The sequence below is a fragment of the Prionailurus bengalensis genome, chromosome A1, assembly GCF_016509475.1.
Source record: "Prionailurus bengalensis isolate Pbe53 chromosome A1, Fcat_Pben_1.1_paternal_pri, whole genome shotgun sequence".
Classification (NCBI taxonomy): domain Eukaryota; kingdom Metazoa; phylum Chordata; class Mammalia; order Carnivora; family Felidae; genus Prionailurus; species Prionailurus bengalensis.
This window is the reverse complement of record NC_057343.1, coordinates 110,501,998-110,529,108: the sequence shown is the minus strand read 5'-3', so window position 1 is coordinate 110,529,108 and position 27,111 is coordinate 110,501,998. Positions and strand designations below refer to the sequence as shown.

Below are 27,111 nucleotides of genomic sequence, written 5' to 3'. Positions count from 1 at the left end.
TTAAAAAAAAAAATTAAAAAAAAAAAAAAGAAACTCATCAGGGAAATATCCTTCCAACAACTCAAATGATGGAGAGACATTAACATAAAGTAGTAGTAACAAGCGTCAGCAAGAAGGTGGTGAAATTGAAACCCTTGTACACTGCTGGCAAGAATGTAAAATGGTCCAACTGCTGAGGAAAACAGTTTGGCAATTCCTCAAAAAACTAAACATAGAATTACCATATGACTCAGCAATTCCACTCCTACATTTATTCCCAAAAGAACAGAAAACACGATAGTCAAACACGTATTCATGAATAGTCACAGAAGCACCATTCACGATAACTAAAAGGTAGAAACAACCCAAAGGTCCATTAGGTGATGAAAGGATAAAAAAGTGATATTATCTATACAAACAAAATACTATTTGCCATAAAAAGCATAGAAGAACAATACATGTTACAACATGAATGATGAACACAGATAACACGGTGTTAAAGTCAGACACAAAAATGGCTAAACACATAGTGCACACTTCTATTTACATGAAACACCCAGAATAGGTAAACCCATAGATTTAAAAAAAAAAAGTAGTGTTTGCCACACAAGAGAGGCAAGGGAAGATGGGAAGTAACTGCTTAATGGCTATGAGGTTTTATTTTGGGGCGATGAGAACATTCTGTCACTAGACAGAGGTGGTCACCGCACAACAATGTGAATGTACTAAATGGCACAGAGTTGTTCATTTTAAAGCGTTACGTGGATTTTACCCCATCAAAAGTTAATCAGAAGAAATGCTAGATGGCGGAAATTATCTGGTTTCATTAGTTAAAAAAAAAAAAAGACTGCTGGTGAGCACTACAGACTAAATGAAGACCATAAACTAGAGAATATGACAGCTTTGCACTCGATGTCCATAAAATACAACTGTTGAAAAAAAAAAGCACATAGGTTAATTAACTGTTTTTAGTTTTTAGAAAGTATAAACCACTTACAAATGTCTACTTGGCTCTAATTACCACAAAACATTCTACTAACAATTTCTGAAAGATACCCTGGTACTCCTTTGCACCCCAGACCACCCAACACATATACACACAATGCTGCTTAATAAAAATGAAAACCATCACTTTCAAGTAGAGAGGAAAGGTGATTACAAATGTGGTTACTAGGCACAGTAAATCTAATTCAAATTCAATCTCAATTTTTTGAGGATAATTGAGGCCACACTTTCCCCAAACAAGCCATCAACCATGCCTGACTTCTATCAGTAGAGTTCACGTCCTAAAGAACTTACCACTCATCATCCAAGCAACCCAACTAGACAACGGTAACATTCTGGGTATTTCTGACGATAGCCATGAAACATCAGTAACACAGAATTCTTGCAGCATTGTATAAAAAGAGCTGCTGCCCACAAGTGACCCTCAACTACTCAAGAACACCAATTTCCGAATCAATGACTACATCAAATTCAGAATTATTCAGCATTAAAGCACCTTGCCCTGATTTTTTGAAAACTGGCAACTCACATATAATACATGCAGCAGCACCTGTCAAGAGCTACCAACTGACTGAAACAATGAGGTAAAAGAGATTAGTCTAAATTATTAGAATAATCAAATCCAAACTTCAGGAAATGCAGGATGCTGAATGGTCTCTACTTTTTACCTACAGAAGTTAGCTTACAACAATCACGGTAATTTCAACAATTAGCTAAATAAATGCTAATATAAGTGGAGAAAAAAAAATCACAGTTGAGTTTAACATTAAAATAGTGATCTGATTACCTATTCATAGTCCCAGATACATCAACATCATTCATAAAACATTCGATGCTCAAAGGGAGGTCTGAAGCATTTGCACTCATCAATTTCTTCAGTTTCTCACACTCCTGAGACAGTCGTAATAATGCACGAATTTTGGATTTTATGTCTAGCTTGTATTTCTTCCCAAATTCTTCACAGAAGTGATTTACTAACACCTCATCAAATTTTCTGCCTCCCAGTGTTGTGTCAAATGCAGTGGCCAGAACCTTAGGAAAAAAAGATAATTCAAAAATTAACCAATCAATTGAAATTTTTATCATGGTATATATTTAACTGGTAAATTAACAAGGGGACACATTAAGTTTGAAACAAAGTAATGTGCACATGTCATTTAATCACGGTTACAAACATTGTGAAAAAAGACACTGTAATCCCCAATTTACAGATGATGCTACAGGCCCAGATGAATCAGATCATCTGCAGGTCACAAAGCTAGTAAGTGGCAGAAGTACAACCCAAAACCCAATCCCCTCAATTCCCTCAATTCCAAAATTCAAGCTCTTTCCACTAGGCCAATCTGACTGCAAACTAAAATTACATATCCAAAGCCAAATGCAGTAACATGTCACTGCAATTCTGGTCTTCTTGCCATCACAGAACTATGATTAATATCAAAGGCCTAGCTCTATGCAGTTTACTATCAAAAAACATGCTAAAGGCTTAATTCACAGCAACTTGTAGAAATTTCATTAGCTTTGGTTATCCATGATCCAAATCTTTAGCAGATTAGAAGCAAACTAAATCTAGTTAGATTCACCAATAGAAGACAGACCAAATAAGAGATGACAGCCTTGACGAAAAAATAAAATCAATAAAAACAATCTATTCAATGATAAATGTTGTGGGGAAATGTTGTGAAGAAAAAGAAAAACAGGACACAGAACTGAATATAGTCTAATTACAATTTTGTTTTCTTCTAAAAACTAAAATGAAATACAACAACCTGTTCAGAGTAGTACAATTGTGAATGTTTTTCTTTTCATGTAAATGTTTTCCAAGTTTGGGGATGTTTTCATGATGAGTAAATTTTAATTGTAACTCCAAAACTGACAAATAGCAATAAAGGATAATTAGGGAGGGGGGAAAAAGGGCAGGTAATCAATCACTAATACACATCACTATGACCCAAAGCCAAAGCTAAATTATGGCCAGTAGCTTCTGTTCAAAAAGGTGAAAGTATACAATGTATTTTAGAAATAAAGCCATTTATTAGTGAGTAAAAGTTTAAGTACTAATAATTACACTTGGTTCATTATTTATATCTGTAAAAATCATAAACCTGTTATTTCCCAACCACCCCAAAGATTTTCCTTTTTATTTAACAAAAAAAAAGGGGGGGGGGGGCTAAAAACAATATAAATCAGAATGTTAAGTGAAACCAAGTCTAGTTTTCAAAATAACAGGACTGTAACAGAGTCTCAACACGTCCCAAATTTAACATTTGTTTTCAGTCAGTCCCTCCCCAACAATCCCCAAATTTGGGGGAGAAATGCAATTTAGGCCTTGACACAAACAACCCTGATACACAACCCTAATAATTAAATAATGCACTCAAAAACTCCTTGGTTCTTAAGCAAATTGTAGATAAAATCACCTGCAGAACTGATTTTATATCCCACTGTGGAAGCAGCATATACCAGCAAATTCAAATGTTGACCAGATACTCTCTGGCCCTCTTTGTCTTTGATACTGCTAGACTTCTCAGTGTACAAAACTCTCTCCAGAGCTCTAAGGTTTCCAGAAATCTGGACTATCTCTCTCAGTCTGGTTTCTTTTTGGCCATCCAAGTTCCAGTCCCTATACTCTTTTCCCAGAACATTCAAAACCTTAAGAGCAAGAAGAGGATACCTTTGTCATCTCTTCAATCCTCAGTGTAAAATACACAAAGGGACTCAATGTTAAAGAATCCTAGTAAGCCTCTAAGGTAAGTATTATTTTCCACACATTGTAGGTAAGTAAGGATCAGAAATCTTAAGAGCTTCTTCCTCAAGGTCTATACTCTCTGCTTCACACTACGCCAACTCCTGAAAAATTACAACTTCTACACTATCCCTACGTACCTAGTTTCTAGTTTAAATCATTCATACTAAGCTTCCATTGATGAAACAAAACGCTTTAATATATTTTTTCAATTGTCTCCCATAAATTCCTAATTACCACACACTTGAAATCACATTTTCCAAAAATAATATACTTACTTTAAGTTTCCCTCTATTAAATGCACATACAGAAACTTGATAAGAAGAATGCCCCATGTCTACGAAAACTACATTTCTTGGTTTCTCTTCTAGGGCAGGAAGATCTTGCTTATAGATTCCATATGCAAGAGCAACTACATAAGAAAAAAATTCAATGTATCATTTAAGTAGTACATTTAAAATTCAATTAAGTAAAAAAAAAAAATTGTATAGTAAATAGTAGGACTACACATACTATTTTAGAAAGAATCAAATTCTTCATATACTTTGTATAATTTATTCATGAGGAACATTAACTTCAAAGAATAAAATGCTGACATTCCCTTAGACTTCCTTAATGTTTCCAATTTCCAATTCCAATGACTTTGCCAATTTTTCCAAAACCACTTCCCCCAGTTTTCCAAACATATTTTCTGGGATTTCTTCTACCTTTGTGCCATCTCAACATTTCCACGTTATCTCCTTCTGGATGCTGCTTTACACCTCATAATAGAAGTGGAGAAAAGGTCGATTTTGAATCTAGGCACTGCTCTGAACACACAATATCTGCTAGCCTTCCAAACAAATGTGATTAAATATCAAAGTAAGTGCTAGGCAGATAAAGAAAAAGCACCGGTCAGATGAATTCTTCACGCGTGACACAGTAACCAAAAACACTGTGGCACACAGGTAGTAAGTGCTCCAAGCAAAATGAAGAAGAAACCCCAGGGTTTTAAGATTGCAGAACCATCCAGATTCAGCAAGTCAAGAATGTTAACAGTCCCTGTTACCTGCAGTAGTTTCATTCATTAATCGTAAACAATTAAGACCAGCAATTTGTGTTGCATCCATCACTGATCGTCTTTCTGCATCGGTATAGAAACAAGGAACCTACAAAAAAAATGTGCCAGTTTACTATATGAGAGAGTCCTCATTTAAAATACACCTGCCACGGGGCGCCTGGGTGGCGCAGTCGGTTAAGCGTCCGACTTGAGCCAGGTCACGATCTTGCGGTCCGTGAGTTCGAGCCCCGCGTCGGGCTCTGGGCTGATGGCTCAGAGCCTGGAGCCTGTTTCCGATTCTGTGTCTCCCTCTCTCTCTGCCCCTCGCCTGTTCATGCTCTGTCTCTCTCTGTCCCAAAAATAAAATAAAAACGTTGAAAAAAAAAAATTTAAAATACACCTGCCAAAAAAACAGTACAATCTTGGGGTGTCTGGATGGCTGAGTCGGTTAAGCTTCCAGACTCTTGATTTCAGCTCAGGTCATCATCTCACAGTACCTGGGCTCAAGTCCTGCACGGGGCAGAGCCTGCTTGGGATTCTCTCTCTTTCCCTCCTTCTGCCCCTCCTCAGCTCACCTGTGTTCTCTCTCAAAAGAAATAAATAAAAAACAAATAGACAAACAGTAAAATCCAGAAATGCCCTCAAATACGTACAGCGATTTTTTCTGTATATGATCAAGGAAGTATTTCAAACCAGTAAAGTTCGAATATTCAGTAAGTACTGTGAGAACAAATGGATAGTCATACAGAAAGAAAAAAATCAAGTTGCATCCTTACTGCACACCTAATATCAAACAAGCTCTATCACACACTACTGGCAGAAGTTTAAATTAGTAAAATTCTTTAAAGGGCAATGAAACAACAGCTGTTGAAATTACAAATACAGAGAAACTCTCTGTCGTAACAATTTTACTTCTAGGAATTTAGCCCTAGAAACAAACATCACACATGAAAAATATCTATCTGTTCAAATTTACTCACTACAATGTAACTTTTTTTAAAAATTCTTTACAATTAAAAAAAAACCTGGATGTGCCTGGGTGGCTCAGTCAGTTAGGCATCTGACTCTTGCTCTCGGCTGAGGTCATGATCTCACACTCTGTGAGTTCAAGCCCCACATCAGGCTCTGTGCGGATACCTCAGAGCCTGGAGGCTGCTTCAGATTGTGTCTCCCTTTCTCTCTGTTCCTCTCTGCTCACGCTCTGTCTCTCTCTCTCAAAAACAAACAAACATCAAAAAAAAAATTTTTTTAAGGGGGTGGGGGGGGGAGAAAAATTAAAGTAAAAAAAGATATATACAAGGGCGCCTGGGTGGCTCAGTCGGTTGGGTCTGATTCTTGATGTTGACTCATGTCAGGATCCCAGGGCTGTGGGACTGACCCCCGTTTCGGGTTCCACGCTGAACATGGAGCTTGCTTGGGATTCTCTCTCTCTCTCTCTCTCTCTCTCCCTCTGCCCCTCTCCCCAACTTGTGCTCTCTCAAAATAAACATTTAAGAAAAAGGATTATTTACTTGGGTACACAAAAACCTCTGGAAAGATCTGTAACCAAGTAATAAAACTCATAACATCTAGGAAGAAAAAACTTCCTACTAGGTAAGCAGAGGGTACAGAAGGGCCAATTTGATTTCTGAACAATGGGGCTACTATTACCTTTCCAAAAAATTAAAGTTTATGTTTTAACAATAATCAATTGATAAATAAAGCAAAATACACCCAGGCTCTATTTATATAGCTATCAGATATAACATGATACCAAGAGCTGGGGTAGTACCTGTGCAGAAGGGTTCACAGAGGGGCCAAAGACTGCTGTCTTTGAAAGGCCTTAGAAAGGCCTGATGAAAAGGTTAGCCCTGTCCTGGCACAGAGTAACTTAACTGAGAAACAGGTCACTAAATTCAAAGAAAAATCTCCCTAAATAACAAGAGTGGCTCACTACACCTAAACTGCTTATACAACATTATTTATGCTAAATAGCTACCTTCCTTCTGGGAGTCTAGACCTTTGGTACAGGTTAGGCACAAGGTACTACCTACATAACTGACCTCCAGTTGGAAATCCGCAACTCCTAAGCTCAGGCAGAACTTCCCTAGTGTTGAGTATGTCACATGTTAACACAACATGTTGCTGGAAGAATCAAGCACATCAAGAACCTTGCAAGCGGACTCTTGGAAGTCTGTACCTGGTTTCCTCCAAACAATGCCCATGTACTTTTCCCCTCTGTTGATTGTGCTTTGTTATCTTTTCACTGTAATAAATCTATGCTTGAGTATGGCTACGTGGTAAGTTCTACAAATTCTCCTGGCAGGTCACTGAAACTCAGTGTAGTCTAGAGGACCCCTAACACATGACTTAATACATCACCTCTTAACTTGATCTCAAAAGCTGGAAAAGCCACTCAGGCATTCTGCCACTGTACATAAATTTCACTTCTACACTGACCATATTTCAAGACCAAAGTTAGGGCACTAGGTGGGAGAAACAGGGACAAATGTGGAAATACAACAGTTAGTGAAAGGCAGAAAGCATCTAGGAAGCACAAACACAGTGCCTGGACTGAATCTGAGCTCTTATGAGAAGAAGCACTTTTATTCTTTGCATCACCAAAATATGGCACACAACAATAAACTATTTCTTCCTGACGAATGTCAGTTCTACTTTACTAGATAGCTAAGAACCAAGGAATCTACCAGACAACAGACTGCAGGACAAAACAGTCACCCAAGAGAGTCCTTGCTTTGCGGACCAATACACCAACATGAAGACAAAAGAGGCTACAGAGCTAAGATACCAAGATAACAAATGCAGAGTAAGGAGATTCAGTTGCAAAGCCAAGACATCCACCCAAATCCAACAGTTCCTAAGGACTCCACTGTCCTACAAGCACAAAGCTACACAGAGCCAGGCTGCCATCCTAAGAGGGATATGGAAAAGACAAGATCAAAATAGCAAAAATACCGAAATGGAAATGAAGAAAATGACAACATAACTGAGAGTATTCAACTAATTCAACAAATGAGTAGCTATTGTGTGCCAGGCACTATGCTGTGTGCTAAAAGGAATCCAGGAGGAAGTGGGCTTTAAGATAAGCCTTCAAATAAGAATAATAGAAAAAAAAAAAAAAAAAAAAAAAGAATACAGAAGACCTGAATAAAAACTATGTGACAGAAAAGAACATCAAGAAAATGTAGCCTAGTTTGATAAATTCTTAAAATAATCACAACCTAAGGCAAAAAGCAATTTTATTTGCAATTAACAAGTTTCTTTTCTGTGCTTCTTCACTCAAGTCCCCAGTAAAACAACGGGATCAAACTCACCGAAACAACACAGTCCACAACAGGCTTCTTAAGAACACTTTCTGCTGTCTCCTTCAATTTGGACAAAAGCATGGCAGTCACTTGCTCTGTAGTAAAATTTCTCTCTTCCTCCATATATTTTACCTGCAATAAAACAACAAAAGGATCTAGGCTTATTAAAGTTTCTCATGTCCTAAAAGCCTTAAAATGAGCAATATCTAACACATCATCAAAGAAACATTATCTCAAGAGGGAACAAAACACTATTTAGGGAAGCAAAAATAACTTTAAAGTCACTTTTAGCTTTTTAACATGCTTGTCAAACATGAATACCAGCAGACAAGTACCATTACATAAACAATATACAGTGACCACCAACAAAACCTAAGACAATTACCTGTGCACACGTAAACTGGTATAAATCACATGACCCACATTGCACCTCTATAAAGGGGTCTGGTGGTGGAAACTCTTGCCACATGGACTAATACGTGTTTTTTACTTTGTTTACTGTGGTGACTTTACAGTCATTTCCAAAATTAGGATCCAATCTAACTGGAGGACACAGTTTTTGTCCCATTTGTTCATTGCTATAGCCAACACCCAGGACAGACATGACCCCCATAAGTACTTCTGAATTAAAGAATTTAAAGAATTTATTCATTTAATTCAAGATACGCTACGCTGCAAAAAATGTGCAACTTGGATAAGATTTGCAAACTTTAAATGCCGAAAGACTGCCTGGGATAAGCCCCATCCCACAGGCCCATATTCCCCCAAATACAATCCATACCACAAAACAGACCTCTCTTCTTTCCACTGCTCCAAGTGAACCTGCACCCCACCTTCTCCTTACCTCTTCACTCCCCAACCCACTCCTCATATATTCTGGCTCACCATCTAGGAGTATCTCACTTTATTGCATATAAAGATGGGAAAGTACCCCTCCCTCCCCATAAGCCTCTTTCTAAGCTGCCTATTCTTCCCCATTTGCTTAATTCTTAGTCAATTCCTCCACTCTTGTACTTGGATCCACTTGTCCCCCAGGTCTTTTCCCTAGTCTCCTCCTCCTTTGGCTCTTACAACATTTATTACCAAATGTGCCAATACCTATCCCTATTTCTTTCCTAACCATAAGCACCCTCCATTTATTCACCTCCTTTTTTTCCCTTTTTCCCCTCCCCTGTGTTCCAGATTTATCCACTACCAGCCCATTCAAACTGTTCTGAGATTATTGCCACAGATGTCCTAAGATTAGTCTTTGGTTATCAGAATTCTTCACTTCCAAATTCAACCTAATTCTCAGCTACAACAGCACAACTGACTACCTTTTTCATATCATCCTCATCATCTCTTACATTTGAGCCTATTCCCGTGATCATGATTTCTCCAACTGGGGTGTCTCAAACACCAAATCTCCTCTTGCTAAACTGAGTTGCGTGGAAAGGTCGATCCACCCTTCTGGATTCCTCCTACCACCTCTGAGTAGAGGGAAGAGTGTGCCCATCCTATCCATCCCTGAGCCTCTCACCTCTTTTGTATGATCAGCTCACTTAATACTTCACAAAGTCTTCTGGATGTCACAGAGATACCAAAACTAATCTCCCTTTTCCCTAAAAGAACAATACCTCTTTCCAATCTAAGTCCTATTGTCAAGAGTGTGACCATACATTTCATTAGTGACTTTAAAGTGTAAATTTCTTTGCTGGTATTGCAGAAAGTCATTCACTAAAATCACACTGGAAAGACTGCTCCATCAGTAAACAAGACAAGCAGCAATGGCAGTGTTAACTTCAAACCACTACCACCCATCAGTCCAACCCATAGTAACAGTGCCACCTATCACTCCCAATCAAATTCCAGGTCATTCAAAAAATGCCAAATGCCAAATGGTCTTTACTAGCAAAAGCTTCTCCTAAACATTTGTTAACGTTTTCACTACAACTTGAACTCAGAATAAAAGATACAAATAAAACACTGTATTCATAAGGCATCACTTTGAGAACCTTACCTTTATACCAGTTAATCCAGTGGGCAGCTGCACAATATCATATGCAAGGTTAGATTTTTCTGCCTCCACAAATGGATCAGAGAATGCTCGGCCATGGAATCTTTTAAACCCCTGGACTGTGTTCTTTGCATTGGAGATCACCTAAGAGAAGGAATATCAGAGTCAAACGTAAAAAGACTAGGAGCAATTAAATTAAAAAAAAAAAAAAAAAAATTCAGGGATACCAGGGTGTCTCTGTCAGTTAAGAGTCTGACTCTTGGGCGCCTGGATGGCGCAGTCGGTTAAGCGTCCGACTTCAGCCAGGTCACGATCTCGCGGTCCGTGAGTTCGAGCCCCGCCTCAGGCTCTGGGCTGATGGCTCAGAGCCTGGAGCCCACTTCCGTTTCTGTGTCTCCCTCTCTCTCTGCCCCTCCCCCGTTCATGCTCTGTCTCTCTCTGTCCCAAAAATAAACGTTGAAAAAAAAAAAAAAATTATAAAAATAAAAAAAAAAAAAAAAGAGTCTGACTCTTGATTTCAGCTCAGGTCATGATCTCACAGTTCATGGGATCGAGCCCCACATAAGGCTGTGTGCTAACAGTTTGGAGACCGCTTGGGATTCTCTCTCATCTCTCTTTGCCCCTCCTCTGCTCCCACTAATGTGTGCTGTGCTCTCTCTCAAAATACAGTTTGAAAATAAAATTCAGCAGCCTCAGACTCAATTAGCAACATTTTAACTCCACAAAGTTTCCTTCTGAGTTCCATTTTCTTCGGCATTACACCTTTCTGTATGATCTGCTCACATGTGAAGTGAGGAATAAGGGACCTGTACAGACCATAGTGGCAGGGATGGCACTAGAGCCCAGCTTGTCCTACTTCTCCATGAAGACATGTACAAAGGTATCTGTGATTCTTAAACTTCTAATCAACATTTACATAAAATGACCTTTAATTTTTAAAAATTACCATAGTCTGTGATTCAAACTTTTCAGGAGTCAATTTGGCAATATCAATTCAGAAATTCTAGTGAAGGAAACTTAAGATTACAAAAAAAAGATAACATTAAGTACACAAAAATAAATGCAAGACAGTGACCAAGTATTATTCATAATAGGAGAAAACTGGAAACAGCATGGATGGTCAATTAACAGGACAATGGGTTAAAAAAATAAAATGTATCCATATACAGTGGGTAACATTATTTTAGAAAGTTGGAAGTAAGTATCTATATGGTATGATCTCACTTTTAGAGTGAAGGAATCATTTAAACCCTTAGCAAAAAAGGTTATACATTAAGATACTAACAGTGATACTATGTTTCACTTCCAAATTTCTTTTACTTTTGTAAGAACCGCAGAGCTCCTCTTGTCAGCTATGTTAAAAGGCAGACAGAAGTCCTTTTACAAAACAATAGGAGGCCTCCAAAACCAGGCCCTACTTCAGTAGGCTGCCAAGCAGAAACTCAGTATCACAATAACTATGTCATCCTAGAAGTAGACAGGCAGTTGAGTACAAGTTAACTATTCTCAATAATGAAAGCAAGTTTCAAAACAAAAGAACTCACTGGAATTTCAGAAGGCAAGACATCCCAAACTAGTTCTCTACTTGGTATCTACTGCTTCCTAACATATATTCAACTTTTTGAAAATCAGATTATAAAACACCCAATGTGACTAAATATGTGACTAAAAGTCTATTGGCTAAGCACCATTTCCATTGTCTCAGGCTTTTTTTGTTGTTGTTGTGTTTTTTTTTTTTTTTTTTTTTTTTAGTAACCTCTACACTCAACATGGCACGCAAACTCAAGACCCCAAGATCAAGAGTTGCATGGTCTTCCAACTAAGCCAGCTAGGGGCTTTTAAATCGGAAGCCCTGCCCAGTCCAGAAAAAAGACAGGGTGCTCCAGGCTGAACCAGAAAAAAGATCAAATATGCAACTCTTTTACAGTCATTTCAGGCCCTCAAACACAGAACTCCTGGGAGTTGTGACACTCTGGTTACTCAGAACCAACAAAGAATGTCAGGTGTAAAGTAAATAAAGTAAACTAATGTCAAGTGTGCTTCTACAAGTATGCTTTCCTTCTTTAAGAACCCTGATTAACAAGATCAAATCTACAAACAACAATGACTCCAAGCAGGAGTAAGATGAAGACCCAAAAAGACAGACTTTAAGGAACACGTAAAATAAATGGGAATAAGTGAGCTTTGCTTAAACAAGATCTGGGCAAAATACCTCCTAGTGTCTTACGTTAAACAGATTATACCATTTATGTCATTTTAAAAAGCTATTTGCTTCTCACTCAAGCACAGGAGACTAAGATCAGACCTGTCTTTCTCAGCTGTCCACTTAGGGACTGCCATACTAGGCACGTAAAGGGCACTCCAATAACTGCTGAATGAAAAGATGGACAAAACAGAGAAGTCAGTCATTTTAGGAAAAAAAAAAAAAAAAAAACTCTACCTGGCTTTTAGCTGCTGCTCCAATTGAACGATTCTTAGGACCAAAAGAAATGCAAGCCCTAGAAGAAAAAACATTTAAGCATCAAACCTTACTGCAACATTACGTCCAGGCAGGATTACATCACCAGAGCAGGCAAGTTTTCTGAGTGTGAGGTTAAAAAGCCACATTTGTAAAAGCACACAGTAAATCTGATTTTGCCCTCTCCATTGAGTACAACTATCCATGAGAATGGGCGGCATCTGGAGCCCTGTCATTTAGACTTTGAAGCACAAATCTGATGAGATAACCATCTGTCTCACAATACTACCAAGAGGTGGACCAGCCCATCTCCACTATTCTCTTATTCTTCAAGTCTGGGGCTCAAAATGCCAACACAAAGTAATGTACCCCCTTACTAATACATCTTGCCTTTTCAAACAGCTTACAACCTCACCAAGTAGCCTATAAACCTGGAGAACTTCTGTCCACCTATATATAGTAAAAGTTAACTTTAGTAGCAATGATTATACAAACTGTTTACATTTTTTTTTTTCAACGTTTTTTATTTATTTTTGGGACAGAGAGAGACAAAGCATGAACGGGGGAGGGGCAGAGAGAGAGGGAGACACAGAATCAGAAACAGGCTCCGAGCCATCAGCCCAGAGCCTGACGCGGGGCTCGAACTCACGGACCGCGAGATCGTGACCTGGCTGAAGTCGGACGCTTAACCGACTGCGCCACCCAGGCGCCCCCAAACTGTTTACATTTATTACCTCATTAAATTCTCAAGAGTTCCATCTTATCCCTCTCTTATAGGAAAAGAAACTGAGTCCAAAAAGGTAAAGTAAACTTATCCGGGGTCACACAACTTAAAAGCAATGAAGTGAGACTCTAGATCCTTTCTCCATACCTTACACCCTACCTTGGACCCTCTCTATCTGCCCTAGACCCCTAGTTCTTCCAATTTAGAGTTAACTAAGCTCTGGAGTCATATTGCCTTGGTCCAAATCTGACTATATTAAATGACCTATTGAGAATTCTTTTACTTTAATAAACTTACTAGCCCTGTGCAATCTGCCAGGAGGCTGGGCCTTTCTGTGTCTCGGTGGCCCTTTCCACCCTATAGGTTAAGAACCCCTGTGAACCGATCTCCCAGAGCAGTTGAAGGTAGCTGTGCCCTGTAGGAGTATGGCATAGCCTAGGATCTCCTCAGATATGCTCTGAACTCTAAACTCTGCAGGACTAGAATGTGCTGGATGTAGCCTCCTAGAAACAAGCTTAGCTTTTCTGCATATATATAACACTAGCCACTAAAATTTCTTTTTAAATGTCCTCATTACTACATAAATATCTCTATCACAGCCCATATTGCCCTTTAGAAAATGCTAATGATAATCTTATCCACTCCATTCACCCTCTCCACTCCAAAAAGGCCTTCTAGCCTAAGCCTAACAATGGTAAACTCACATCTTTTCTAAATGTCACCAGAGCTGAATTTCTAAGGTGTATCACACCAACACCTCAATCCCAACATAATTATAGGGCAACATTATTTATCTTCCATTGTTTCCTGCAGCCCTTTCTTCAAACCTTCATCTCCTCAAAACAAGCACTGGGTCTTACAATAAAAAACATTAATTTTCTCAACTTCATTATATATCCTGTTGAAGGTTAATTTTCCCTTCTACCTGGAGAACTCTGAAGTGGTCTTGCTTGTGATTAAATTCCAAACAAAATCAATAACCAACAAATAAAGCCCAGGTTCCTTAACTGTGGAACTTAAGACCTCTCACCAACCCAACCCCAACCCCATTTTCCACCCGCATCTCAGGCAAAGTGACCCAACACAAGTTAGTCATCCAATCCTTCTGCTTTGCTCATACCACTTTTGCCACCTGCAATGCCTTGGCCCTTCTATATGCATCTCACTCATTCTCCAGAAGCATCACCCACTCTGTCTGTGAATCCTTCCCAATGTCCTTCAAGTAAAACTTCATCTTATTTCTACCTCTTAAAACTTAAAACTTGGGGCGCCTGGGTGGTGCAGTCGGTTAAGTGTCCGACTTCAGCCAGGTCACGATCTCGCGGTCCATGAGTTCGAGCCCCGCGTCGGGCTCTGGGCCGATGGCTCGGAGCCTGGAGCTTGTTTCCGATTCTGTGTCTCCCTCTCTCTCTGCCCCTCCCCCGTTCATGCTCTGTCTCTCCCTGTCCCAAAAATAAATAAACGTTGAAAAAAAAAAAACAAAACTTAAAACTTAAAACCAAGTTAAAACTTGCTGGACTTTGGGCTATGCAATACAGAACACCTCCACCTCAAAGAATGTTCTATTATACAGAGCTGCCGTAGGTAATGTTCTCGAAGTCAGTTAACATTTTTACCTACTTTTAAAATCTACATCTGCTTTAACAGTAAATATATGGTTTTATTTTGAAATTTAACTTATAAACCTTTAAATATTTGACTAATCAGGAATTTTTCTTGTATGTGGTTCGAGGCAGGGATCTAAAATTTTTGGGGTGCCTGGGTGGCTCAGTCAGTTAAGCGTCCAACTTTGCCTCAGGTCATGATCTCACAGTTTGTGGGTTCAAGCCCCGCATAGGGCTCTATGCTGACAACTCAGAGCCTGGAGCCTGCTTTGGATTCTGTGTCTCCCTCTCTCTCTGCCCCTCCTCTGCTTGTGCTTGGTCTCTCTCTCTCTTTCAAAAATAAATAAATGTTAAAGAAAATTAAAGAAAAAAAACTGTTTTGCACATCTTGAAAAGCTAAATAAAAGTTGGTCTCAGTTCAAATTACAGGTGACCCTTGAACAACAATGGTTTGAACTATAGGTATTTTGTGATACAGTACAGTACTATAAATGTATTTTCTCTTCATTATCTTCTTACTGACAATTCTTTTCTCTAGCTTACTTTGTTCTAAGAATACAGAATATAAGACATATAATGCATAAAATGTGTTGACTGTTTTTCAGTAATGCTGCCAATCAACAGTAGACTATTAATAGTTAAGTTTTTGATTAGTCACGTTACAAGGAGATTTTTGACTATGCAAAGGATTGTCACCCCTAACCCCTAAAACTGTTCAAGAGTCAGCTGTATTCATCCTTTTTTGGCTCATACATACACACACTACTGTTACAACTTCTTACAGAACAATCAAATGTCACTACTGGAATGTCAATCTTCACCACATGATACAGCACTAACACCTCAAACAAGGCATAACTCCTGCAAGTATGTGGAAAGTCCACATTTTCCTTAGCATATCATAGAAAATCAATATCCTATCACTACAAAGCAAATTACACTCCACAAAGTTCTTTAATAGTAAGCCCATTGCACTAAAGAAAGAAATCCTTAGGTTTTCCACCTTGCCATCAACTTTACTGGTTTGGATACAAGCGCAGTAAGAAGAGTTCAGACTCTAGAATCCGTATAATCAGTATGGATCTGTCCAAATCCCTTCTCGGCCGTTCTAGCTGCATGACCTCTCTGCCGCTTAACATCTCTGAAATTCTATCTGCTCGTCTCCAAAATGGGGAAGTTAGGGCATCAGCTTTAACAGCTGAGGAGAGCAGGAGAAGGTCACGGTGGCAGAAGACGACTCCTTCTCCTACCAAAAGCAAAGACCACTCTGCCGAGAAGTCCCAGGATCATTCTAAAGATAAAGGGGCCACCAAGTAGTCTAGTGAGAATGATCACCGCAGGAATAAAGCTTGGAAGAGATGCAGTGCTTCCATGCTTCCTCTGGTGGCAGCAACACCAGGTCGTGGTCCAGCTCTACCACCAGCACAGGTGTGAGCAGAGGCCCTTGCTCCTCTTTAGCATCTAGCTGCTGGGGAAGTTCCAGCGTGCCCTGCAGCTCCAGCTCCAGCTCCAGCAGCTCCTCTGGCTCACAGAGTCCTAGGCATCAACACGACAATAGACGGTGCTCCCACTTGAAATCAAACCACCCAAAAGAGGTGCAAAGGAAAGGAAAAAGCAGAGTCCTTCCCCTAAACCAACCCAAGTGCACATCAGAAGGCTCACTAGGAACGTGAGCATGGACCACATCATGGAGACATTGTCCACCTCTGGGAAAACTTAAATGATTAACATGCTTGTTTCTACAACCTCTACATCCTTTCTAGGATGCACCCCCATCTGTCTACAGGCTAAGCGTCTATGGAGTCTGAGAATGCAGACGAACGAGGTGTTGGACAAAGGACAAATCAATGGTCAAGAGATCACTGGCACAGCTGTGCTGGCTCCCTGGCCTAGGCCGCCCCCAGGTGATTCAGCCCTCCCAGAAGAATGCAGCCACCCCCGACCATGTGGTGCCAGTCACCCCCACAGATAAAAAGACAGAGTTCCCTGAGGCGCAGGCCTCCCCGTGTGCCAGGGATGTCACTCCCCTCGTGGCTGCTGTGGCCACAGGAGCTGCTCCAGCTCCAACTCCTCCCGATAAATAGGGCCACCGAACCTCTGCGCTGTGACTTCTATCCCATCCACTTCAGTTCTGTCAATTTTCTAAGCAAAACAGGATTGGTAGGGAGGAAAGAAATTCCTTATTCAAGGTTGGCCCAAACAACAGCAACTGAGACATTTCCTCTGACAGCAGAGTTCCAGTTGCAGGAGTATTACTGGTTTGGGGTTGTGCCCATAAAGATGATCTCCAGTTTTCAGGAGTTCATGAGAGAGTCACTTTAGTGGCAAAGCCATCAAGGACAAGCAGGGTAGCAGTGCGGCCCCAGCCTGGGGGTATGATTTTCATATCCACAAATGACGGAGGTCTAATCTGGTGGCCTGCTCATGCCCTTGCTTATTGGTCTGCAGGATCTCTCAGGAAGGAACGCACTTTTGAGCAGCTGCTGTTCCTGCTAGCCTGGCCCTGCTCCCCTGCTCCAGTCCTCTTCCAATGTCTAGGGTCAAACACTCCGTGTTAGTTCCTGAAAATGGTTCTATTTTTACATGTACTCATGCACACATACCCACATCCCAGGTCTGCATTTCTCTCTGAAATTGGTGAACAAGTTGAGAGCCAGCTCTGCAGAGTCATAACTGCACGGACCCCTCTATTGCAGCTGTTATTCATGGGGGGGTCTTTTGCAGGTTACCTTGGCAATATGTACAGTACTTTTTGGCTTTTATTATACAGCCAGTACTGTAAATTTTGTTTTTGAGTTTTATAACTTGTAGCATTTGGGGCACTGTGGTGTTTATACTTTACTGTGTAGAGTGAAAGGAATGTGTTGAATAAACCTGGGATTAGATGCAGATCGGAAAAAAAAATGAATAAAATGGGGAAAATTACAGCACCTACCTCATACCTGTTACCAAGATTAAATGTGGTCATCCACTTTTAAAGGGCTTATATCAGAGGCTGGTACATTATAAATAATATTAGCTATTATTATAGCTCCAGTGAAGCCCTGGTTTGAGTCTCATTTAAAAATATACAAACTAATTTGCTATAAAAGTTCTGCTTCACCTTCTCAAGCTATCCATTAAAATCCAGTCAGCCATCTTCAAAATCATCTACCTAGGAGGAATAAAAAGCCCTACTTCCATTCAAAAAGAACAAATGAATGGGGGTCAATATGCCAAACAGCACAAATCGAAGGATTTTAAAAATAAAAGCTTATGCCAAGTAACCTAATATTCACATATGAAGAAAGCCCCAAGAGACTAAGTCAAATATTAGGGCCTGTTCGAGAACCTAGTCCACTACTTTCTAATTAGTGTAAGCTTATTGCAGAAAATTAGAAAACAAAGTATGGCAAAGAAAATAAACATCTGTAAATCCACAACCACCATCCCCACCAGGAATGGCCACTATTAGCATTTAATTAAATACTCCTACGGAATTCTAATAAATATAATAGGTCCTAAAAAACACATAAGCTGAAATTCAGTTTGTTTCTCCTCAACACACCATCTGAACAAAATTCAGGGGCCGAATCACCCCACTAGGATTTTTACATGGAACAAAGATAGAACAAGCTATTAAAAAGAAACATATCTACCACTCCCCACTCACCAGGAACTTCCAAAATTTGCACAGAGCCTGCACCCAATCTTTATCTATGGCAGGAAGCCTCTCCTTCAGCCGAACAGGTCAAGCTCCCACACCTTTCATATGCCAGGCAGTATACTAAGTAAGCATTCTACACTTGATTTTCCCAGGTACTCGGAGAAAAGAACTATTATGGATCCAATTTTATAAAAGAAGTTAATGAGCCCTGAAACATAACTGGTAAATATCAGCATCTAAGATTCAAAATCAGTACCACCAAGCTCCAAGTCCCATATATATCTGCTTCTCATACTGCCTACCAAAACCCTTAAATTTATTCCCACTTCTAAACCTTCACTTAGACCATCCCAATCCTTTCCTCCATGTCTTTTAATCCTATGTGCTCAAGCCCCTTCCCTGCCTTTCCTCATCACTCCATCCCCCAGGCATGCAACCTCTCCTCTGCATTGATAGCTTAAGTCTGTACTTAATAATCTGTCCACAACTGTTCTTACTCTCTTATGCTATTTACTACTGCTTTATCTCATTCGTGTTTCCACCTAGAATGGTTACACCTCTAGGCAGCAGGAATCTTTATCTTGTACTTCCTCTCTATGCCACACAACTCCAAGTCAATGCTGCTAAAAACAGAGACTTGGCTACTTGACTGACATTACTTTTCCTCCACTCCCAATTACAGGTTGCTTTACATGAAATTAATTCAAATTAAGTTCAAGACTCCCCTGTTCTAATAGTTAAGTCCTAGAAATAACCATCTTTTTTTAGGCCAGAGAATAACATCATTCTCCCCTTCCTGGGTAAGAAACACTACTGACCAAATATTTATGCACATTCTAATGGGATGTTATGAACAGCTGCAATCAACACAGATCCTTAAAAGGCAGTTTCATATTTATAAGAATGTGTAGAACTGCTCAGGATATTAAAACAGCTGTTGCTCTAATTCGCTTTCTTAACCAATATAGGAAAATGAATTTATCACAGAATCCATAATAGTCTTTAGACTATCAAATAATAGATTTAAGCAAAAGCATCATGGAAGAGATTAATCAGACTATCCTCTGCTTACTTATCTATCCTCTGCTACTATCCTTCTATCCTCTGCTACTGCTTATCCTCTTACCCCTGAACTAGGAAGTACCTCCAAAATTAACATCTAACAGACACTTAAACGATACACTACTCTCAAAGCACATCAAATTCTTTTTCTTAATGTACTTTTTAAAGTTTATTTTTGAAAGAGAAAGAGACAGAGACAGAGACAGAGACAGAGAAAACTCAAGCAGGGGAGGAGCAGAGAGGAAGGACAGAGGATCCAAAGGAGGCTCTGTGCTGACAGAGAGCCCATACAGGGCTCAAACTCACCATGAGATCATGACCTGAGCAAGATTATGACCTGAGCTGAAGTCGAACAGTCAACCAACTGAGCCACCCAGGCACCCCTTTTCTTTTTTAAGTAAAGTCCATACCCAGTGTGAAGCCCAAAGTGGAGCTTAACCTCATGAGCCTGAGATAAAGACCTGAGCAAGATCAAGAGTCAGACAAGTAACCTACTGAGCTACCCAGGAGCCCCCAACACAGCAAATTCTTGAGGCATTAAGATTTGCACATTAAAAGCTGCAAATTATGTATGAACCCTTAAGGCAAACTTCAATAGCTTCATTTTATTATCCTAACATAATCCACTAATGAACAGGATTAATAAAAAAATACAAAAAGGTAGTAACAGCAATACTAGAAAATACTTGGCAATATTTACTGTGTCTGGCTTTATCTTAAAAACGTTGCATAGTTTTAACTCATTACAATCCTCACAATTCCAGTGAGAGATATCACTTATCTTCCTGTTACAAATTAATCCTTTATATTTGTGTGAAGTATCCTGGCAGCAGTACTTTAAGCATATACAGCTGACCCCTGAACACAGGTTTGAAATGTGTGGGTCCAGTTATGCATGGATTTTTTGATACAATACAGTGGTATAAATGTATTTCCTCTATGATCTTAGTAAGATTTTCTTTTGCCTAACTTACTTTAAATAGAACATATATACAAAATTAAGTGTTAATCGACCATTTACGTTATCAGTGAGGCTTCTGGTCAACAGTAGGCTACTAGTAGTGAAGTTATTGGAATCTTTTTTGACATACAGATATTCGACTGCACAGAAGTCAGCACCCCTGAACCCCACACTGATATACAGGGTCAATTGCATATTCTATGCCCCAGCAATTTAACATCTGGAACTCTATCCAACAGAAATAGAAGTACAGGAGCGCCTGGGTGGATCAATTGGTTAAGCGTCTGACTGTTGATTTCAGCTCAGGTCATGATCTGAGGGTGGTTACATTGAGCCCAAAGTCCAGGTCAGCGCAGAGCACAAAGACTGCTTGGGATTCTCTCTCCCCTCTCTTTGCCCCTACCCCACTAGCACCCTCTCTCTCTCTCTCTCTCTCCCTCTCAAAATAAATATTTTTTTTTATAATTACACATTTAAGAAGGTAGATTCCTATCTATGGATGTCTAAAATATATGTGTAGAAATTTTACAAAATATAGTATGATCCTATTTGTTTAAACACACCCACTCCCCTATGTATATTTGCAGAAGTCTGGAAAAAAGGTATACAAGGATATACAACAAATAACAAATAATGAGAAGGACAAGAAACTTTAGCAACATAGTGTTTTTTTGTTACAACAAACATGTATCTTGTTAAGTCAAGAAAAAAAATGTTTTAATGTAGAAAACCCAATTCAGGGGTGCCTGGGTAGCTCAGTTGGTTAAGTGCTGACTTGGACTCAGGTCATGATCTCACAATTCATGGGTTCGAGCCCCACCTTGGGCTCTGTGCTGACAGCTCAGAGCCTGGAGCCTGTTTCAGATTCTGTGTCTCCCTCTGCCCCTCCCCCACTCGCTCCTCTCAAAAATAAACATTAAAAAAAATTTTTTTTTTAATTTAGAACCTAATGGCATAAAGTTCCTGTCAAATAGTCTACCCACTTTGTATACAAAATTGTATTTTAGCTCATTAGTGATTCTAAGGAACTATTTTCATGATTTCTGCAATTCAACATAAGAGGGTAAATGGGATAAGCAGTCTGAACTTTAGTTAACAAAATAACTCGCCTTTTCTTTGAATCCAAAAGATCCAAGATCCACCTGCTATAATTAGCTCTACATAACATGCAAAAACAAGAACTTCATAGGAATACTTTCCTCGCACAAGTATCAATTATTGATCTCCCAGTTAACCAGAAAGTACATACTTTCTTTCAGCTTTTGCTCTCTCAAAGGCAGCTAAGGGCGCCTGGGTGGCGCAGTCAGTTAAGCGTCCGACTTCAGCCAGGTCACGATCTCGCGGTCCGTGAGTTCGAGCCCCGCGTCGGGCTCTGGGCTGATGGCTCAGAGCTTGGAGCCTGTTTCCGATTCTGTGTCTCCCTCTCTCTCTGCCCTTCCCCCGTTCATGCTCTGTCTCTCTCTGTCCCCAAAATAAATAAAAACGTTGAAAAAAAAAAAAAGGCAGCTAATAATAGACAATTTGGTCTCTTCAAATTTCTAATCTAATGTTTTATTAGGAACTAGGGCCACAAAAAGGGTCATATAAACAATTCACACAAAGAAATTATTTCATAAGTAATTCATTTTTCTATCCTATACACTGTTCTTTTTGGAAAGTATAGCCCAATTCTTTCATGTTTGGCACTCCAGTAACATTTTCTTTCCAGAGCTTTAAGGTTGTACCCTTTCTACTGTAATAATCCCACTAAATATAAAAATAAGCTTTTCATCTTATTCCAAAGCCTATGATCAACATCAACTTGGATGCTCCTAATTTAAAACTCCAAAATTTATCTCAAAGCCACCCACACTGCCCCCGCATGATACGACACTAGTGGAGATATTATTGCAATAACCCCCCACGGAATAATATTGCAATAACCTAAGTAACACCCTGCTTCTTCTCTTCCCCTTCTCAGATAAATCCATTCTCCACAAAAAAAGGCAACCATACTTTTAAAATTTAAATTCTATCAACTCCCACTGCACCTAAATAAAAACCCTTTAACATGATTTACAAAGTCCTGCCTCACTCCAGTCCATCTATCTCACAACATTCTCTCAAACGGTTCAAGAGTAGTTATGATCTTCTCAGGCAAGTGTACCAAGCTCTTTTAAATGTTTCAGGTCTTCATCACTTGTTCTGGATCAGCTCCTGGATCAGTTCTTCCTTAGACCCACCCACCACCTCCATGTAAATTTCTACTCATCCTCCAGGGCCTAACTTACATTGCACTTCTTTAAGAGTATCTTCCATCCCCACCACACATCCAATTTAAATTAGGTGTCCCCACCCAGGCCTCATCATCATATTCTATACTTTCCTATCTAGACCTTTACCACAGTTAGTAGTGACTTGTTTGTTTAGCATCTGTTTTTTTCCCCATCACCCATGCCCATGACGGCAGGATCCTATTTATTTGTCCAGAGTACCTCCAGGGCTTAGCACAATAGCTAACATATAGGAGGCACTCAATATTTCCTAAAATTTAGAAAACCTGGGGCACCTGGGTGGCTCAGTCGGTTGGGTGTCTGACTTTGGCTCAGGTCATGATCTCACTGCTCATGGGTTCGAGCCCCACGTCAGGTTCTGTGCTGACCACTTGGAGCCTGAAGCCTGCTTCAGATTCTGTGTCTTCCCCTGTCTCTGCCCCTCCCATGCTCGTGCTCTGTCTCTCAATAATGAATAAATGTTAAAAAACAATTTTTTTTTTTTTAATTTAGAAAGCCTGTATTTGGTGGAAAAGCAAGAGTCTCTTCTGGACAAAAGTTAACTGGATCCTCCAAAACTGATTCCAAATACTGTTACACCTACAATTTGAAATGAGGTAATTCCAAAATAGCCAACTCTCCAAAAATTGCATCTCATTTCCACTATCACATTAAAGCAAACCTACATCATACTCTCTGTGTGCCTGAGACAAAAATCCATTTTTCCATAACTACTATAAAAAAAAAAAAAAATCAACCTTTCCACTCCCACCTTCTACTTTGGGACACCAAGAAAGAACTTTAAGCTAAGCAAAATCCTAGTTCAAAACGTATGATATCCCTAGAAGTTCCTGGAAAATATAAAATATGGGGGAAACAGATTAAAAAAAAAATCACTCAAGGGGTGCCTGGGTGGCTCAGTCTGTTAATCATCCAACTTCGGCTCAGGTCACAATCTCACAGTTTGTGGTTCGAGCCCCGTGTCGGGCTCTGTGCTGACAGTTCAGAGCCTGGAACCTGCTTTGGATTCTGTGTCTCCTTCTCTCTCTGCCCCTCCCTGCTTGCACTCTCTCTCTCAGTCTCAAAAATAAACTTTAAAAAAAAATTTTTTTTCAATTGCTCAAAAGTATCTACACAGTATTTTATCATAGTTACATGATGTATCTGGTCACCCATCACCTAGTCTTTGAGGCAAAATTAATTCCAATTTGGAAAGACTAATCTTTTTTCTTTGTTTTTTTTATTCTCAATTTCATTAACATACACTAGTCTTGGCTTCAGGAGTAGAACCCAGGAATTCATCTCTTACACATAACCCAGTGCTCAAACCAAAAAGGGCCCTCCTTAATGCCCATCACCCATTTAACCCATCCCCCCATCCACACCACATCAGCCCTCGGTTTGTTTAATCTTTTTTTTTTCTTAAAGCAACCCTTTTCATTCCAAACAATGGAATTCATGGTAAAACTGTTGTAGCTGTTGTCTTTTTTTTTTTAATTAAAAAAAAAAAAAAAAAAAGCCTAAGATAACAGTCTGAAAGAAAATTCAGGAACACTATTAGTTCCAATATAGGGAATTCTCCCTGGAGAGAAATCATGTTCAAAACTAGGCAAGAAAGGGGTGCCTGGGTGGCGCAGTCGGTTAAGCGTCCGACTTCAGCCAGGTCACGATCTCGCGGTCCGTGGGTTTGAGCCCCGCGTCGGGCTCTGGGCTGATGGCTCGGAGCCCGGAGCCTGCTTCCGATTCTGTGTCTCCCTCTCTCTCTGCCCCTCCCCTGTTCATGCTGTGTCTCTCTCTGTCCCAAAAATAAATAAACGTTGAAAAAAAAAATTAAAAAAAAAAAAAACTAGGCAAGAAAGGACCAAAAAGTTAAAAATGTGACTCAGTGCACTATCTTTACAAATGAAGAACACTTGGATCTAGAGAAGACAGTATCAAATAGAAAACTGATGCTTAAATAGTCAAAAACAAAAACTTCAATGCCTTGGGAAGAAAACTACACGGTATCTTTCCTGGAATGACAAATTAAAACATAAAAACCACTGTTAAAAACTGTAAAAATAGGAAGGAGTCTGACAACTAATGAATACAGGATTTCTTTTTGGAGGGATGAAAATGTTTTAAAATTGATTGTGGGGACAACGGCACAGTTTTGGGACTACACTAAAAACGATCAAACTGTACACTTTAAGTGAGTTGACTGTACCGTACGTGGGTTATATCTCAATAAAGCTGTTATAAACTATCAACAAATCGAGAAAAGGCCATCAAACCACATTTCAGGACCTGGGACGGGTTTTCAGGCAAGTGCCTGGTCTAGATAAAACAAGGGGCAGAAACTGGTCAAGTGGAAGTGTGAGCCCCTGGGCAGCAAAGATCAGACTAGTGGACAGAGCAATCTAGTTTGGCTACCAATCTGCTGAAAGGTGACAAAAGTTAGGGTGAAAAATCGGCCTTGGAACAGAAGCCCTCGAAGGGCCACCTGGCAAATAAGATAACCTAGAAAATAATAGGCTTCTTAAAAGATTTTGTCCCAGAAGAAAACAATGGATTGAAAAGTATCTCTACGGTCAACAAGCAGGCTCTTTAACCAAGGAAAGACCTGAGTGAGTCAGGATTTTTTAGAGCTGTGTCTATACTGGTCCCATAACTTACTATAGATTCTAAAAGTCAAAGTGAACCCCTGAGTCATTCATTAACAATTGCGGCCAACACCCTGGTTGGAATGCATTAACTGTGAAAGTGGAACGCTGTTAGGTGTGGATGCGCACAGAATGAAAGAGAATGACCCAACATAGTTCCATATACTAAAACGAAGTGAAAAACCACTGCGAATGTAGAAGCATCAAAAGACACTGATTTTAAGTACTTTCTGGCGGCTGGCGGCTCCAACCAGAGCCCGAGCCTCTGGTGCCCCGGCTCCCTCTCTTCCGGGTGCTGCCCCGCCCCCACTCACGTGGGATTCTGGCCACTCCATCTTCAGACGGCCGGCAGACACCGGATCCCGTACAATTCAACTAACTTTTATTAGGCGCCTGCTGTTTGCCAAGCTCCGAACTCTGTGGTGGGCTCAAGATACGCTACTACGCCCTGGGCCTGCCTCTGCCCTCTAAAGGAAGAACTCGGTCCACTATACATCCCAAGCCTGCCTCCCCTCCAGGTCCTACCCATACCCTCCGCTGGTACGAGTACCCACTCACAGCCTTCGCTCAACCGGCAGGCCAGTGGAAAAAGGCCTCGCCGCTAGCGCAGACACTCACGGCGAGCCGCGGCCACTGTGACCTGACACCCAGTGGGAGTTCCTTACCCACCGGGGCCTCGGTTCGAAACGGAGGTGATTCCCCGGCCCGCGTTTCCCAAGGCGCGAGGGTCTCCGACCAGAGCAGGCGCTACCTCCCACCCACCCCCTCCCCGTGCACGCGGCCGGACCGGCCCACACTCACGGCGTGCAGCGGTCGCTGTACTCGTTAGCGATCGTCTCGATGCCGCCGGCGCGGGCCACAGCGACGTAGCAGCTCTGGAAGCCCAGGTCTATGCCCACCACCGACATGGCGCCGGCTACAGTTCGGGCTCGAGCCCAGGTCCGGCCAGCGAAACAGGACACGGACCCTGGCGGGGCTGGCGCGTGGAGAGCGAGCCGCGTGGGCCAGGGGATGGGGACTCGCGGGAGACGGGAGGGTGTCCTCGCGAGCGCCTAGATGTGGGAAGGAAGCCGCAGCGGAGAGCGCTGCTCAGGCCGGCTCCGGCTCAGTGGCCGCAGAGGAGGGCGCCGGTAGCGGGGGCGGAGGAGATCTCGAAAGATCTCGTCGCGACGAGAGTGAAGCTGTAGCGCGAGAACTGCGAAGGAAAGGAATGTTCTCGCGAGACGCCGGCTCAGACGCCTTTCCTTCTGAGGTTCCGCCCCCAATTGCGACAAGCGGACGTCACGTCCAGGCACGAGAACCTCGGAAGGGACAGAGCGGCGGAAAGATGCTTGGGAAGCCAATTGAGACTGCGCACGGAACCCGCCGCAGCGACTCCCCACGGCGGCAAAGAGCACTGGGGCACCTCCCCTTCCAAAAGAAAGTAGGAGGGCCAGCATGGGGCAAAATACAGAGGAGGCGCCGTTGGTCTACTTCCGCCTTTTTTCTTTATCAAAGAAGCTTCCGGTTGTGGGACGTGTTGCGCCCCCAAATGGGAGCGCAAACTAATCTTCGAAATCCAGAGAGCTCCCCTCGGTGTAGGTCAGTCGATAGAGGACACGGAGGCCCTTGAAATGCGGCCCTGAGCAGGGCCTGGGCAGGGGCTCTGTTGAAGTCCAGGACCGCGCCCTGTCCGGCGAAGGGCAGGAATCT

The 27,111-nt window shown here is 41.0% G+C and overlaps 1 protein-coding gene and 1 pseudogene across 3 annotated transcripts in view; one reads left to right on the top strand and one right to left on the bottom strand.

Annotated features, from left to right (window-relative positions):
* The window catches only part of HSPA4 (heat shock protein family A (Hsp70) member 4), a 48,483-nt gene extending 21,851 nt beyond the window's left edge, over window positions 1-26,632 (bottom strand). The window contains exons 1-7 of one of the 3 annotated variants that reach the window (XM_043587764.1): window positions 26,221-26,632; window positions 12,511-12,568; window positions 10,074-10,214; window positions 8,084-8,206; window positions 4,779-4,878; window positions 4,009-4,142; window positions 1,772-2,016 (exon numbers count right to left, since the gene is read on the bottom strand). In XM_043587764.1, the coding sequence (XP_043443699.1) occupies window positions 1,772-2,016; window positions 4,009-4,142; window positions 4,779-4,878; window positions 8,084-8,206; window positions 10,074-10,214; window positions 12,511-12,568; window positions 26,221-26,327 (908 nt within the window). In that variant the 5' untranslated portion in view covers window positions 26,328-26,632. Of the gene's footprint in view, window positions 1-1,771; window positions 2,017-4,008; window positions 4,143-4,778; window positions 4,879-8,083; window positions 8,207-10,073; window positions 10,215-12,510; window positions 12,569-24,734; window positions 24,753-26,220 lie in introns of those variants that run through there. The other 2 variants (XM_043587774.1, XM_043587785.1) reach the window with 2 other exon arrangements.
* Window positions 15,934-17,178, top strand: LOC122496007 (annotated as a pseudogene).
* Window positions 26,633-27,111: the final 479 nt, after the last annotated feature.